We start from the raw sequence: 17,834 nt of genomic DNA, 5'->3' as shown, positions 1-17,834 counted from the left end.
GAAACGGATGGTTGGAGTGTGAAGGCAGATAGCGAAAACGAAATTGAAGAAGAAACTGAAGCTACTGAAGCTATTCGGTGATCGCCTTCTAACCAACGATTGCATCTTTTGACCTCCGGAGCGACGTAAATCCGTAGATTGGTAAGTGTTTGTTTGGCATTAAATGTGGGTGGAGGGAAAGGCTGGATGCAAATATAGCTATAAATGTACATCCAGCTAGCCTAAATAGCATGTTAGCATCGATTAGCTGGCAGTCATGCCGTGACCAAATATGTCTGATTAGCACATAAGTCAATAACATCAACAAAACTCACTTTTGTAATTTTGTTGACTTTATCGTCGGAAATGCATCCGCTTTGAGTGTCACAGGATATCCACACATCTCTGTGCCATCTCTGTCGTAGCATCGCTGTCGTCTGTAAAATGTGCAGAACAAACGAGGGACTTTCGCGTCTTTTGACCACTGGTGTACTTGAATCCGTCGATTGGTATGTGTTTGTTTGGCATTAAATGTGGGTGGAGGGAAAGGCTGGATGCAAATATAGCTATAAATGTACATACAGCTAGCCTAAATAGCATGTTAGCATCGATTAGCTGGCAGTCATGCCGTGACCAAATATGTCTGATTAGCACATACGTCAATAACATCAACAAAACTCACTTTTGTGATTTTGTTGACTTTATCGTCGGAAATGCATCTGCTTTGAGTGTCACAGGATATCCACACATCTCTGTGCCATCTCTGTCGTAGCATCGCTGTCGTCGGTAAAATGTGCAGAACAAACGAGGGACTTTCGCGTCTTTTGACCACTGGTGTACTTGAATCTGTCGATTGGTATGTGTTTGTTTGGCATTAAATGTGAGTGGAGGGAAAAGATGGATGCAAATATAGCTATAAATGTACATACAGCTAGCCTAAATAGCATGTTAGCATCGATTAGCTGGCAGTCATGCCGTGACCAAATATGTCTGATTAGCACATAAGTCAATAACATCAACAAAACTCACTTTTGTGATTTTGTTGACTTTATCGTCGGAAATGCATCTGCTTTGAGTGTCACAGGATATCCACACATCTCTGTGCCATCTCTGTCGTAGCATCGCTGTCGTCAGTAAAATGTGCAGAACAAACGAGGGACTTTCGCGTCTTTTGACCACTGGTGTACTTGAATCCGTCGATTGGTATGTGTTTGTTTGGCATTAAATGTGGGTGGAGGGAAAGGCTGGATGCAAATATAGCTATAAATGTACATACAGCTATACTAAAGAGCATGTTAGCATCGATTAACTGGCAGTCATGCCGTGACCAAATATGTCTGTTTAGCACATAAGTCAATAACATCAACAAAACTCACTTTTGTGATTTTGTTGACTTTATCGTTGGAAATGCATATGCTTTGTCGTAGCATCGCTGTCATCGGTAAAATGTGCAGAACAAAGGAGGGACTTTCGCGTCTTTTGACCACTGGTGTACTTGAATCCGTCGATTGGTATGTGTTTGTTTGGCATTATATGTGGGTGGAGGGAAAGGCTGGATGCAATTATAGCTACAAATGAGGCATAACGATGGAATATGTACATACAGCTAGCCTAAATGGCATGTTAGCATCGATTAGCATGCCCTGCTAATCGATGCTAACTCCACGTAAGTCAACTTGAATCCGTCCCTGATCGTGTTGTTACGCCCTCTGAGGCACGATGTCTCCAAGGTACGGAAAACAGTCGAAAAAACGGATAATAACAGAGCGGATTTGACTTGGTGTGTGTAATGTGTTTGAGAAAATGGCAGATTGCTTCCCGTTGTAACGTCACGGGTGAAAGGTCATCGAACAATTGAAAGGCGTTCAAATCGCCAAATTCACCCTTTTAGAGTTCGAAAATCGGTTAAAAAAACATATGGTCTTTTTTCTGCAACATCAAGGTATTTATTGACGCTTACAAAGGTCTGCTGGTAATGTTCCCCTTTAAAATTGTAACTTAGATATTGGCTTTCACAGTGTAAAGTGCTTGGAGTCACTAGAGAAAAGTGCTATATAAATATAATTCAATTCAATAATTCAATATCAAGAAGATTATTGCTAATGTGATGATAATATGTCATAATAATGCAAAGCATGCCTTGTACTTCTGCTTCTCCTGGGATCTCAACTTAGAAGTAGCTAAGTTCAATCCAAAAAAGTAGTAATTAGGGCTGGGCAACGATTAAAAATGTTAATCGGAGTTAATCGCACTATTTCTCCGATTAATCGCGATTAACTGCATTGTATACGCAAAGCCCAATAATGAATACAAAAGTAGTGTGTAGTGCACCTTTATTGGAATATTCTCCCACATGAACAAAAGCGCCAAAACATTTGTTGTGCAAACACAATTTAAATCAGTCCTTGTTAAACAGTAGCAGTTAAATAGCATATTTGATGAAAATCAACTCAAAAAAATGTAAATACAAACATTTAAGCTTATTGCCACTGCCAGGGTATTTAAGTTATCCTGTTTGTTATGGAAAATAAATATAATCTACATACATATCTCTGAGCCACAATCATAACATCTGAACAGGCAATTTCTGAGGTAACAGCAGAAACAATTTTTTTTTTATCAGGGATCTTATGTTTAAAAAACCTATATTATAGGTAGTGGGCTGTTTTAGGGAATTTTTGATCAAATTATCCGTAGTAGCAATATTAATAATGTTGTGTTTATTCTGCGTAGTGCACTTAAAATAATTATGACCATATCTAGGAATTGATATGATGGGAATTTTCCGATTGTTTGCTTGGTGCTTTGATAAACTGAACGCATATACATGGTACTATATTGTGATGTTATGAGCCAGGGAAAAAAAGAACTACCCTACCCAGCATGCAACAGGAGTGACGAGCATGCGCGGTAGCCCGGTATAGGTTGTGTCGCCATGACAACATCTTGTATGTTGTGATATGCACGCTCTGAAAGCAAACGTTAAGAACTCAGCCAACACTCCTGGTCTGCATTATTCATAAATAGACAGACAACACATATACTCCGCTGCTTCACAGGCCGCTGGATGTAGCCGGCAAAGTATTCCCATGCTAGCTAGCCGGTCTAGCAAGCACGCCTCATTCAGTCCAAAACGGCCCGATCTATCCACATTCAGAATTGTCTGGCGGTCGTAAGTGATCCCGGAGTGACCACACCAGCCATGAAATTTGCAGAATTGTCCGGTATTTTTGCCAAATGTTCCATCTTTACCAAGAGCCCTTCCACGCCGGGCGACGCCATCTTGTTAAGAAAAGGCGTTAACAAAATAAAAGCATGTAAACAACATACGCAAATGTGCGATAAAATAATTGTCGGCGTTAATAGATTGATGAGTTAACGCGTAATTAACGCATTAATGTGCCCACCCCTAGTAATAATACAAATAAAATATGCTCTGTTCGCAAAATGTTGCACTTGCATAAAAAATCACAACCAAGGGACGGCGTGGCGCAGTGGAAGAGTGTCCGTGCGCAACCCGAGGGTCCCTGGTTCAATCCCCAACTAGTACCAACCCGAGCAAGACACTTCACGGAGCGGTTTAGCTCGGATGGTAGAGTGGCCGTGTCAGCAACTTGAGGGTTGCAGGTTCGATTCCCGCTTGTGCCATCCTAGTTACTGCCTTTGTGTCCTTGGGCAAGACACTTTACCCACCTGCTCCCAGTGCCACCCACACTGGTTTAAATCAATCAATCAATCAATATTTACTTATATAGCCCTAAATCACTAGTGTCTCAAAGGGCTGCACAAACCACAACACAAACCACTACGACATCCTCGGTAGGCCCACATAAGGGCAAGGAAAACTCACACCAATTGGGACGTCCATCCATCCATCCATCCATCATCCTCCGCTTATCCGAGGTCGGGTCGCGGGGGCAGCAGCCTAAGCAGGGAAGCCCAGACTTCCCTCTCCCCAGCCACTTCGTCTAGCTCTTCCCGGGGGATCCCGAGGCGTTCCCAGGCCAGCCGGGAGACATAGTCTTCCCAACGTGTCCTGGGTCTTCCCCGTGGCCTCCTACCGGTTGGACGTGCCCTAAACACCTCCCTAGGGAGGCGTTCGGGTGGCATCCTGACCAAATGCCCGAGCCACCTCATCTGGCTCCTCTCGATGTGTCCATCCATCCATCCATTTCCTACCGCTTGTCCGTTAAGGATATTAAAATAAAATTAAACACTTCATAGCAGTAATATAATCAATCAATCAATGTTTACTTATATAGCCCTAAATCACTAGAGTCTCAAAGGGCTGCACAAACCACTACCACATCCTCGGTAGGCCCACATAAGGGCAAGGAAAAACTCACACCCAGTGGGACGTCGGTGACAATGATCAATCAATCAATCAATGTTTATTTATATAGCCCCAAATCACAAATGTCTCAAAGGACTGCACAAATCATTACGACTACAACATCCTCGGAAGAACCCACAAAAGGGCAAGGAAAACTCACACCCAGTGGGCAGGGAGAATTCACATCCAGTGGGACGCCAGTGACAATGCTGACTATGAGAAACCTTGGAGAGGACCTCAGATGTGGGCAACCCCCCCCCCCCCCTCTAGGGGACCGAAAGCAATGGATGTCGAGCGTGTCTAACATGATACTGTGAAAGTTCAATCCATAGTGGCTCCAACACAGCAGCGAGAGTCCCGTCCACAGGAAACCATCTCAAGCGGATCAGCAGCGTAGAGATGTCCCCAACCGATACAGGCGATGATGACTATGAGAACCTTGGAGAGGAGGAAAGCAATGGATGTCGAGCGGGTCTAACATGATAAATGGAACTTAGATATTGGGTTTCACTATGTAAAGCGCCTTGAGTCACTTGAGAAAAGTGCTATATAAATAAAATTCACTAAAATTCACTTCACCCTTGCTCCTGATGGGTGCTGGCTAGCGCCTTGCATGGCAGCTCCCCTCCATCAGTGTGTGAATGTGTGTGTGAATGGGTGAATGTGGAAGTAGTGTCAAAACGCTTTGAGTACCTTGAAGGTAGAAAAGCGCTACACAAATACAACCCATTTATTTATTTCACCAAAAGCAGTGAAATAAGTTGTGACTCCGAATTGACTGAAACCTGCTTCTATTCAAACCCCTCCGACGCCCAACCGCACAACGTGTTGTATCGCCGCCGTGCTAACGACGTGAACTACGATATCTGCCGAAAACAAAACGTTCAAAAAGACAACCAGTAAATACTTTCACCAAAAGCAAACATTGTGCGAACATAACATGCAAGCAGGAAGTCAGTTCCAAACATGTGTTGCCATGGTAACCCCGGGGGTTAAGTAGCTCATGCATCAAAGAAAAAAGATGGCTTTTAGCATGAAGGAATTTGATCATCTCTTACCTTGATCTTCAATGACTAGGTTCTTGATCATCCACTGTACAATATCAGAACCTGAGAAGGAAGGAGGGTATTACTAAGGGTGGTCATGTCCGTGCAAAATGTACCACTTTGCTCATCACACTGCCTCGCAATTTCTCCGGCCTCGAACTTTGATGTGCCGACTATTATCTGCCAGCCTCTCCAAACTGCATTGGCGTAACCACGGCTACCATTCCTGGTACACTTCTGACAGCCAGGGGCCACACCCTTGTAGTAGGAGGTCAGCTTTCTTCATATGCCCACTGGGAATCAAACCTTCACGTCTGCGGTCCCCAACCACCGCGCAGTGACCTTAGATTGTTTAGAACCGAGCGCGTTTTCTACTACTAAACTTTGATTATTCCCAGCAGACACGCCAACTAACTTCTATTCTAAAACGCGTGATAGGAAAGTCGACATTCACTGAGTTTGTTACATAGCTTGAGGGTTCCAGGTTCGATCCCCGCTTCCGCCAACCCTAGTCACTGCCGTTGTGTCCTTGGGCAAGACACTTGACCCACCTGCTCCCAGTGCCACCCACACTGCTTTAAATGGAACTTAGATATTGGATTTCACTATGTAAAAGCACTTTGAGTCACTAGAGAAAAGTGCTATATAAATATAATTCACTTCGCTTCACATCGCATGTCTGTGTGCAGCACCATGAGATGTTGTGTTTGTGTGCACCACCATGAGATTTTGTGTTTGTGTGCACCACCATGAGATGTTGTGTTTGTGTGCACCACCATGAGATGTTGTGTTTGTGTGCACCACCATGAGATGTTGTGTTTGTGTGCACCACCATGAGATGTTGTGTTTGTGTGCACCACCATGAGATGTTGTGTTTGTGTGCACCACCGTGAGATGTTGTGTTTGTGTGCACCACCATGAGATGTTGTGTATGTGTGCACCATCATGAGATGTTGTGTTTGTGTGCACCACCATGAGATGTTGTGTTTGTGTGCACCACCGTGAGATGTTGTGTTTGTGTGCACCACCATGAGATGTTGTGTTTGTGTGCACCACCATGAGATGTTGTGTTTGTGTGCACCACCATGAGATGTTGTGTTTGTGTGCACCACCATGAGATGTTGTGTTTGTGTGCACCACCATGAGATGTTGTGTTTGTGTGCACCACCATGAGATGTTGTGTTTGTGTGCACCACCATGAGATGTTGTGTTTGACAAGCCCATCCCGTTTTTGTCAGTGCTGGTTCTGACAGTGTTGCAGCCCCAAGGGCAAGAAGAAGAAAGCGGCGTGTGCACCATTAGCAGCAACAAGGAGAGAGGTGCATTGTGGGTCGTCACTAAACACCAAGTCCTAACACAATCAGCAGTGTCTTGTCTTCATGATTGTCATGTCGCTGGAATGTCTTGGCAAGAAGTTAGTCTGAGGGAGGGATGTGAGAGATGGATGTGCTGGATGTGAGGTGAAGAGACTTACCTGAAAAAACACTTGGGATCTTGGTGAGGAAACTCTTCACCGTTCGGATGGGGATGCCATTTTTCTCGTCCTGCATGCGCGCGATGACTTCCTCCATCTGGGGAAGAAGAGCAGGTCATGATGAGCATTATTGCTTCCATGGACACCCTCACAAACACCAGGTGGTTCCAAGGACACCCTCACACACACCAGGTGCTTGCATTGACACCTTCACACACACCAGGTGTTTCCATGGACACCCTCACACACACCAGGAGCTTCCATAGACACCCTCACACACACCAGGTGCTTCCATGGACACCCTCACACACACCAGGAGCTTCCATAGACACCCTCACACACACCAGGTGCTTCCATGGACACCCTCACACACACCAGGAGCTTCCATGGACACTCTCACACACACCCGGTGCTTCCATGGACACCCTCACACACACCAGGTACTTAATGGACACCCTCACACACACCAGGTGCTTCCATGGACACCCTCACACACACCAGGTACTTAATGGACACCCTCACACACACCGGGAGCTTTCATGGGCACCCTCACACACACCAAGAGCTTCCATGGACACCCTCACACACACTAGGAGCTTCCATAGACACCCTCATACACACCCGGTGCTTCCATGGACACCCTCACACACACCAGGTGCTTCCATGGACACCCTCACACACACCAGGAGCTTCCATGGACACCCTCACACACACCAAGTGCTTCCATGGACACCCTCACACACACCAGGTGCTTGCATTGACACCTTCACACACACCAGGTGTTTCCATGGACACCCTCACACACACCAGGAGCTTCCATGGACACCCTCACACACACCAAGTGCTTCCATGGATACCCTCACACACACCAGGTGCTTGCATTGACACCTTCACACACACCAGGTGTTTCCATGGACACCCTCACACACACCAGTAGCTTCCATGGACACCCTCACACACACCAGGTGGTTCCAAGGACACCCTCACACACACAAGGAGCTTCCATGGACACCCTCACACACACCAGGAGCTTCCATAGACACCCTCACACACACCAGGTGCTTCCATGGACACCCTCACACACACAAGGAGCTTCCATGGACACCCTCACACACACAAGGAGCTTCCATAGACACCCTCACACACACCAAGAGCTTCCATGGACACCCTCACACACACCAGGTGCTTCCATGGACACCCTCACAAACACCAGGTGCTTCCATGGACACCCTCACACACACCAGGAGCTTCCATGGACACCCTCACACACACAAGGAGCTTCCATGGACACCCTTACACACACCAGGAGACTCCATGGACACCCTTACACACACCAGGTCCTTCCATGGACACCCTCATACACACCAGGTGCTTCCATGGATACCCTCACACACACCAGGTACTTAATGGACACCCTCACACACACCGGGAGCTTTCATAGACACCCTCACACACACCAGGTGCTTCCATGGACACCCTCACACACACTTGGTGCTTCCATGGACACCCTCACACACACCCGGTGCTTCCATGGACACCCTCACACACACCAGGTGCTTCCATGGACACCCTCACACACACTTGGTGCTTCCATGGACACCCTCAAACACACCAGGTACTTAATGGACACCCTCACACACACCGGGAGCTTTCATGGACACCCTCACACACACCAGGAGCTTCAATGGACACCCTCACATACATTAAACAACATTTCTATCTATGGTCTACATGTATAATATCCATGTTCATGTAACTGAGCGCTAATAAATAAGAATGAATGTGAATGGATTGTAGAGAGCAGCCATAACGAAAGTGTCTGCTTTATAAAAAAATATATATAGTTGATGACGAGCTGCACAAGAAATGAATCTAACTTAGAATAAAGTTGACATTTTTAAGTGATGATAGAATGTCTATTACTGCACTGTAGTGTGACATCTTTAGAATGGTTGTCATTTCTGCAACCCCCCCATCAGTCATATGCAGATAGCTCATCAGGAGCATTTAGAGGCCGAGTGCCTTGCTCAAGGACACTTCACACGGAATGCTCTGCCTCTGTCTTGGGTTCAAGCATAGACTTTTTGATTGCTGCCAACCACTTTAGCAGCTGGCTCCATCAAGTCTGCAGACGGAGGGGGATCACCTGCATGACTAACAACCTCTGCTGACACCTTCCTAGTCACCTACCTAGTCACCTTTCTAGTCACCTTCCTAGTCGCACTCTGACCACATGACTAACAACCACTGTTCCCAGTCACACTCTGACCAGACTTGATGATTCATGCCAGTTTGCCCAAGAACTGTATATTTTCTGATTTTACTTGGAGGCACAGCTGCACCTTTTTACACAACTTTGTGTTATGGATGTTGTCATCAATCAGGTCTTTGTAGTCTCAACCAGTCCATCACACCTGGACTGTTTGGTTTGTCTTAGAAGACATGTGGCCTCTTATCTGAGTAGACTTCATTACTTCATGATCATAGACTTAGATTGGTCACATCTAGTCTTAGACTTAGATTGGTCACATCTAGTCTTAGACTTAGATTGGTCACATCTAGTCTTAGACCTAGATTGGTCACATCTAGTCTTAGACTTAGATTGGTCACATCTAGTCTTAGACTTAGATTGGTCACATCCAGTCTTGGACTTAGATTGGTCACATCTAGTCTTAGACCTAGATTGGTCACATCTAGTCTTAGACTTAGATTGGTCACATCTAGTCTTAGACTTAGATTGGTCACATCTAGCCTCGCAGCCGGTGCCAAAACCCTAAATACCTATACTCCAAATCCAGGAGGGTGTGTCTGGGCAAGGATGGTTTGGCCCTATGGTAGTGAGAAAACAAGTGTTTTGAAGCAAAGGCACAATCCTAACTGTCAAAGCAGGTCTCCCTGAGCGCTCCTTTCCCTCACCTGTCCCTGCTTGCAGTTGCCAATCAGGCTCCTATTTATGCCTGCCTCGCCCTCCAGTCAGGGCTGCATGGCTGCTTCCTGTTTTCCCTGCATGTACACTTAGCAGAAAATGATGGGGTATTGTGTGTAGAATGTTGAGGACAAAACGGAATGTATTCCCTGTAGTAATAAGGCTGTAACATAACATTAGAGAACATTCCCCATGCAGCGTACTACAGGGGGTTGTGCTTACTCTATTGTGCTCCTTGTCAATCCTCTTTGCTTTCATTTTGCGTGGCTGGCAGCGGATGTTTTGTGTCCAGCTGGGAGAGAACTGGGTTTGAAATGATCATCTTCCCACTCCTTTGGCTTGAGCCAGAACCACAGCCCGATATTTGGGAATTTGTCGTGTGTTCAAGACGAAGATAAAGGAGCTTTGTGCTGCTCCTCTGTTGCGTACTTACTGACTATTAGAATAGAATAGAATAGAGTTCTATTGTCATTATTACAGTGAACAGGTTCAAAGAACAATGGAATTGGAGCAGATCCCCTAAGGTGTATACACAATAATATAGTATTATAAATAGTAAAAAGGATAAGAAAAGATTATATATATATATATATATATATATATATATATATATATATATATATATATTTATTTATAAATATATATACATATGTGTGTGTGTATGTATATATATATATATATATATGTATATATATGTGTATGTATATATATATATATATATATATATATGTATATATATATGTGTATGTATATATATGTATATGTATGTATACATATATATATATATATATATATATATATATATATATATACACACACATATATATATATATGTATGTATATATATATACATATATATATGTATGTATACACATATATATATATTTATATATATATATATGTATGTATACACATATATATATATATATATGTATGTATACACATATATATATTTATATATATATATATATGTATGTGTACACACATATATATATATATATAAATATATATATGTGTACACACATATATATATATATATCCACACACATGCATATATTGAAACATATGCATACATATACACATACATATACATATATACACATACATACATATACATTAACATATACACATATGAACATACATGTACATATATATATATACATACATATACATACACATATAAATACATACATACATATACATGTATATTTACACATATATATACATATATACATACATATACACAAACATATATATATACATATATACACATACATACATATACATATATATATATATCCATACATATACTGTATATTTGTACATATACATATATATGTATATTTTATATATACACACACATATATATATATATATCCATCCATCCATCCATTTTCTACCGCTTATTCCCTTTCGGGGTCGCGGGGGGCGCTGGCGCCTATCTCAGCTACAACGGTCGGAAGGCGGGGTACACCCTGGACAAGTCGCAGGGCCAACACAGATAGACAGACAACATTCACATTCACATTCACACACTAGGGCCAATTTAGTGTTGCCAATCAACCTATCCCCAGGTGCATGTCTTTGGAAGTGGGAGGAAGCCGGAGTACCCGGAGGGAACCCACGCATTCACGGGGAGAACATGCAAACTCCACACAGAAAGATCCCGAGCCTGGATTTGAACCCAGGACTGCAGGACCTTCGTATTGTGAGGCAGACGCACTAACCCCTCTGCCACCGTGAAGCCTATATATATATATATATCAATGTTTATGTATATAGCCCTAAATCACAAGTGTCACAAAGGGCTGCATAAACCACAACAACATCCTTGGTAGAGCCCACATAAGGGCAAGGAAAAGCTCCCCCCCAATGATGACTGTGAGAAACCTTGGAGAGGACCGCACATGTGGGCAACCTCCCCCCCCTTTACCGCATGCCTTCGGTAAACGCCGGAGTGAGAAGAGGTTTTAAATTAATTAGCGCCCCGGCGGCAATTCAAGGAAATACGGTATGCCGATTATTCAAATGGGTTAGCATATAATTGCTGGGTTACGTCTAGTCAGCACCCTTGATCGTCCATTCTCTTGATACTTTTACAAGAAAGTGAACAACTCTGGGTGAGCGGGAGAATGCTTTGGTGTGCACTCTCACGCCACACCATGTAACCTCACACCCGGGCAGGGATAGCAGTGAGCGGGCGCTACCTTCAGGTCCGAATGGAGCAGCCTGGTCCAGAGACCACGCATGAGTCATTCCAGCCTGCGCTGACATTGATTCCAGCTGGACATAATGCACCTTTTGACCGGCTGCAATGATGAAGATGCACTCTCTTGTATTTATGATCATGTCCTTCATGTCAATATTCTGCAAACCACTGCTGGATCAAATATGAAATGTCATCTCTCCCTCTCTCTCTGCTGTAGGACTAACAGGCGGTCGTATTTATTGAGCAGATGAGAGGGGAATAATGTCAATCAGATGCGGTTCATGTATTGCATTTTTATATATAATGCATAGCCACAGGCCCCACAGTAACAGGATCATTTAGGTTGGCAGGATCAAACATCCAACTATCTATCAAACAAGACAAGAAGCAAGGAATCAAACAGAGACCGGATTCAATTTAGCTCGAGAGGAGAGCGCATGTGGACCTGGACCCTCGTACAGTGTCATCCCACTGTTCTGACGAGAGAGCGCCGCGCCTCTTCCTTTATTTGGGCATTTCCTGATTAAATAGCTGCAGCTGCTTCTAAGGGGATGGGTCATAAACAGCAGCTGCACTGGGTCATGAACAGTTCGAAGAAAAATGTGCTTGGAGCGGTGGCAGGTTTGCCCCCTCTCTGCTCGTAGATTTTTTTTTTCTAGGTCAACAGAAGTTGAAGTTAAGTTAAAAAAAAAAAATGATTGTCACACACAAACTAAGTGTGGTGAAATGTGTCCTGTGCATTTGACCCATCCCCTTGTTCACCCACTGGTAGGTGAGGGGAGCAGTGGGCAGCAGCGGTGGCCACGCCCGGGAATCATTTTTGGTGATTTAACCCCAAACTCCAAACCCTGATGCCGAGTGCCAAGCAGGGTGGTAATGGCTCCCATTTTTATAGTCTTTGGTATGACTTGGCCGGGGTTACCGTACAGAGTAGGTAACCGAACCCATCTCAGGGCGGACACTCTATATATATATATATATATATATATATATATATATATATATATATATATATATATATATATATATATATATATATATATATATATATATATATATATATTAGGGGTGGGCAAATTAATGCGTTAATTACGCGTTAACTCATCAATCTATTAACGCCGACAATTATTTTATCGCACATTTGCGTATGTTGTTTACATGCTTTTAATTTGTTAACGCCTTTTCTTAACAAGATGGCATCTCCCGGATGTACTTCGGCGTGGAGGGGCTCTTGGTAAAGATGGAACATTTGGCAAAAATACCGGACAATTCTGCAAATTTCATGGCTGGCTTACAGCGTGGTCACTCCGGGATCACTTACGACCGCCAGACAATTCTGGATGTGGATAGATCGGGCCGTTTTGGACTGAATGACGCGTGCTTGCTAGAGCGGCTAGCTAGCATGGGAATACTTTGCCGGCTACATCCAGCGGCCTGTGAAGCAGCGGAGTATATGTGTTGTCTGTCTATTTATGAATAATGCAGACCAGGAGTGTTGGCTGAGTTCTTAACGTTTGCTTTCAGAGCGTGCATATCACAACATACAAGATGCCGTCATGGCGACACAACCGATACCGGGCTACCGCGCATGCTCATCACTCCTGTTGCATGCTGGGTAGGGTCGTTCTTTTATTCCCTGGCTCATAACATCACAATATAGTACCATGTATATGATGCGTTCAGTTTATCAAAGCACCAAGCAAACAATCGGAAAATTCCCATCATATCAATTCCTAGATATGGTCATAATTATTTTAAGTGCACTACGCAGAATAAACACAACATTATTAATATTGCTACTACGGATAATTTGATCAAAAATTCCCTAACACAGCCCACTACCTATAATATAGGTTTTTTAAACATAAGACCCTGATAAAAAAAAATGTTTCTGCTGTTACCTCAGAAATTGCCTGTTCAGATGTTATGATTGTGGCTCAGAGATTTGTATGTAGATTATATTTATTTTCCATAACAAACAGGATAACTTAAATACCCTGGCAGTGGCAATAAGCTTAAATGTTTGTATTTACATTTTTTGAGTTGAATTTCATCAAATAAGCTATTTAACTGCTACTGTTTAACAAGGACTGATTTAAATTGTGTTTGCACAACAAATGTTTTGGCGCTTTTGTTGATGTGGGAGAATATTCCAATAAAGGTGCACTACACACTACTTTTGAATTCATTATTGGGCTCTGCGTATACAGTGCAGTTAATCGCGATTAATCGGAGAAATAGTGCGATTAACTTCGATTAAAATTTTTAATCGTTGCCCAGCCCTAATATATATATATATATATATATATATATATATATATATATATATATATATATATATCAATCAATCAATCAATCAATCAATCAATGTTTACTTATATAGCCCTAAATCACTAGTGTCTCAAAGGGCTGCACAAACCGCTACAACATCCTCGGTAGGCCCACATAAGGACAAGGAAAACTCACACCCAGTGGGACATCGGTGACAATGATGACTATGAGAACCTTGGAGAGGAGGAAAGCAATGGATGTCGAGCGGGTCCAACATGATACTGTGAAAGTTCAATCCATAATGGATCCAACAACACAGTCGCGAGAGTCCAGTCCAAAGTGGATCCAACACAGCAGCGAGAGTCCCGTTCACAGCGGAGCCAGCAGGAAACCATCCCAAGCGGAGGCGGATCAGCAGCGCAGAGATGTCCCCAGCCGATACACAGGCAAGCAGTACATGGCCACCGGATCGGACCGGACCCCCTCCACAAGGGAGAGTGGGACATAGGAGATGAAAAAAGGCAGTTTTAGTAACGCTTTTAATGTGTGCCTCAAAGGAGAGAGTTGGGTCAAAGATAATACCCAGATTCTTTACCGTGTCGCCTTGTTTAATTGTTTGGTTGTCAAATGTTAGAGTTGTATTATTAAATAGAGTTCGGTGTCTAGCAGGACCGATAATCAGCATTTCCGTTTTTTTGGCGTTGAGTTGCAAAAAGTTAGCGGACATCCATTGTTTAATTTCATTAAGACACGCCTCCAACTGACTACAATCCGGCGTGTTGGTCAGCTTTAGGGGCATGTAGAGTTGGGTGTCATCAGCATAACAGTGAAAGCTAACACCGTATTTGCATATGATGTCACCTAGCGGCAGCATGTAGATGCTGAAGAGTGCAGGGCCAAGGACCGAACCCTGGGGAACTCCACACGTTACCTTAACGTAGTCCGAGGTCACATTGTTATGGGAGACACACTGCATCCTATCAGTAAGATAAGAGTTAAACCAAGACAGGGCTGAGTCTGACATACCAATTCGTGTTTTGATACGTTCTAATAAAATATTATGATCGACGGTATCGAAAGCAGTTTTAAGGTTTTAAACAGAGTGCACCACAGGGCTAGTGACAGTGTGTGTGCGTGTCGGCATGGCGACGGCCGACAAATGAATGAAATCATGTATTAAATCAAGCTTGAGTTGACTTTGTCTCTTCATCAATCACCACGCAAAAGGTAGCGAGGTAGGTCAAACGTAATGGAGCGTTCCATCATTAAATAGCCTCCTTCAGATCTCTCCCACATACCTGGAGGTGCGTGCCCATCCTATTTTGGTTCCCGCAGGCCCTTAAAAAGCAATCCTGGAGGCTAGCCGTGATTTCAAATCTGGGCCCGAGTGGTGCTTCAGAAGCGTCCTGATGACGTGTCGGCCACGATGGCCTCTGAAGTGTCGCCGCACGTGTACACAGCTTCCTTAAAGCACCCTCGCCACGCAGCCCAAACCCCGGGGACGCATGTTAGGATGGCAGAAAGAGGAGGCGCTGGCTCGCCATCCCACTCCTCTTCTCAACACCAGCGCTGATCGGCGGGAAGAGAGACGCTTTGCTCGCCCTCTCGCAACTTGAAGAGCTTCGGCTGGTGAATATTCACGCTGGTGGCGGTTTTAGCAAGTGTAGGCGGGGAGAGAACGTGTGAAGTATTGATCAACGTGGTCCCTGTTTGCTCACGGCCCCGCCGCCAGCTGGGAGCACTAAAGATGGCGAGACTGAGGGACGGTCGGTGTGAGCGCCTTCAAACAACACGGGACTAATTAGGGCCAGCTCATCTCGCTGGAACTAAACACCATCTTCAACTTCCTTAGGAAAAAGCCACACTTTGTGATTCTCTCACACCTTTTTCTTTTTCCCGTGGCCTTTCATCGCCTGTCAAGCTCCTATTAGCCAGCGAGCTTACTAACCTAATAAACAACCACGCTGCTCGTTAACAAATGAAAGCTGGCTTGTGACCACGTCTGCATTGATGCTCCCTCCATTCAAGCCTGCTGCTCCTGGCCAGGACCAGTAATATATATATATATATATATATATATATATATATATATATATATATATATATATATATATATATATATATATATATATATATATATATCCATACATACAAACCACATTTCCGTATGAGTTGGGAAACCGTGTTAGAGGTAAAGAAAAACAGAATACAATGACTTGCGAATCCTTTTCAACCCATATTCCTTTGAATGCACTACAAAGACAACATATTTGATGTTCAAACTCATAAACTTTTTTTTTTTTTCCGCAAATAATAATTAACTTAGAAATTCGTGGCTGCAACACGTGCCAAAGTAGTTGGGAAAGGGCATGTTCACCACTGTGTTACATCACCTTTTTCTTTTAACAACACTCAATAAACGTTTGGGAACTGAGGAAACTAATTGTTGAAGCTTTGAAAGTGGAATTCTTTCCCATTCTTGTTTTATGTAGAGCCTCAGTCCTTCAACAGTCCGGGGTCTCCGCTGTCGTATTTTACGCTTCATAATGCGCCACACATTTTCCATGGGAGACAGGTCTGGGCTGCAGGCGAGCCAGGAAAGTACCCGCACTCTTTTTTTACGCAGCCACACTGTTTTAACACGCGCTGAATGTGGCTTGGCATTGTCTTGCTGAAATAAGCAGGGGCGTCCATGAAAAAGACGGCACTTAGATGGCAGCATATGTTGTTCCAAAAGCTGTATGTACCTTTCAGCATTAATGGTGCCTTCACAGATCAATCAATCAATCAATCAATGTTTACTTATATAGCCCTAAATCACTAGTGTCTCAAAGGGCTGCACAAACCACCACGACATCCTCGGTAGGCCCACATAAGGGCAAGGAAAACTCACACCCAGTGGGACATCGGTGACAATAATGATCCAGTGGGACGTCTGTGACAATAATGATTATGAGAACCTTAGAGAGGAGGAAAGCAATGGATGTCGAGCGGGTCTAACATGATACTGTGAAAGTTCAATCCACAATGGATCCAACACAGTCGCGAGAGTCCAGTCCAAAGCGGGTCCAACTCAGCAGCGAGAGTCCCGTTCACAGCGGAGCCAGCAGGAAACCATCCCAAGCGGAGGCGGCTCAGCAGCGCAGAGATGTCGAGGCGGATCAGCAGCGCAGAGATGTCCCCAGCCGATACACAGGCAAGCAGTACATGGCCACCGGATCGGACCGGACCCCTGAACTTTGCGTGGATAACAGTCTGGATGGTTCGCTTTCACTTTGGTCTGGATGACACGATGTCGAATTTTTCCAAAAACAATTTCAAATGTGGACTCGTCAGACCACAGAACACTTTTCCACTTTGCATCAGCCCATCTGAGATGATCTCGGGCCAGGGAACCCGGCGATGTTGCTTTGCATAGTAGAGCTTTAACTTGCACTTACAGATGTAGTGACAAACTATATTTAGTGACAGTAGTTTTCTGAAGTGTTCCTGAGCCCATGTGGTGATATCCTTTAGAGAGTGTTGTCGGTTTTTGATACAAGATCGAAGATCACGGTCATTCAATTTTGGTTTCCGGCCATGCCGCTTACGTGGAG

General features: G+C 43.9%; 1 protein-coding gene across 3 annotated transcripts in view; it reads right to left on the bottom strand.

Annotated features, from left to right (window-relative positions):
• The window catches only part of LOC133559710 (regulator of G-protein signaling 7), a 141,661-nt gene that overhangs the window by 49,627 nt on the left and 74,200 nt on the right, over positions 1 to 17,834 (bottom strand). For 2 of the 3 annotated variants that reach the window (XM_061911742.1, XM_061911741.1), the window contains exons 3-4: positions 6,833 to 6,929; positions 5,371 to 5,421 (exon numbers count right to left, since the gene is read on the bottom strand). In XM_061911742.1, the coding sequence (XP_061767726.1) occupies positions 5,371 to 5,421; positions 6,833 to 6,929 (148 nt within the window). Of the gene's footprint in view, positions 1 to 5,370; positions 5,426 to 6,832; positions 6,930 to 17,834 lie in introns of all 3 variants that reach the window. The other variant, XM_061911743.1, reaches the window with a different exon arrangement.

The sequence above is a fragment of the Nerophis ophidion genome, linkage group LG09, assembly GCF_033978795.1.
Source record: "Nerophis ophidion isolate RoL-2023_Sa linkage group LG09, RoL_Noph_v1.0, whole genome shotgun sequence".
Classification (NCBI taxonomy): domain Eukaryota; kingdom Metazoa; phylum Chordata; class Actinopteri; order Syngnathiformes; family Syngnathidae; genus Nerophis; species Nerophis ophidion.
The sequence above is the reverse complement of the archived record's forward strand: the minus strand, read 5'-3'. Positions and strand labels throughout refer to the sequence as shown.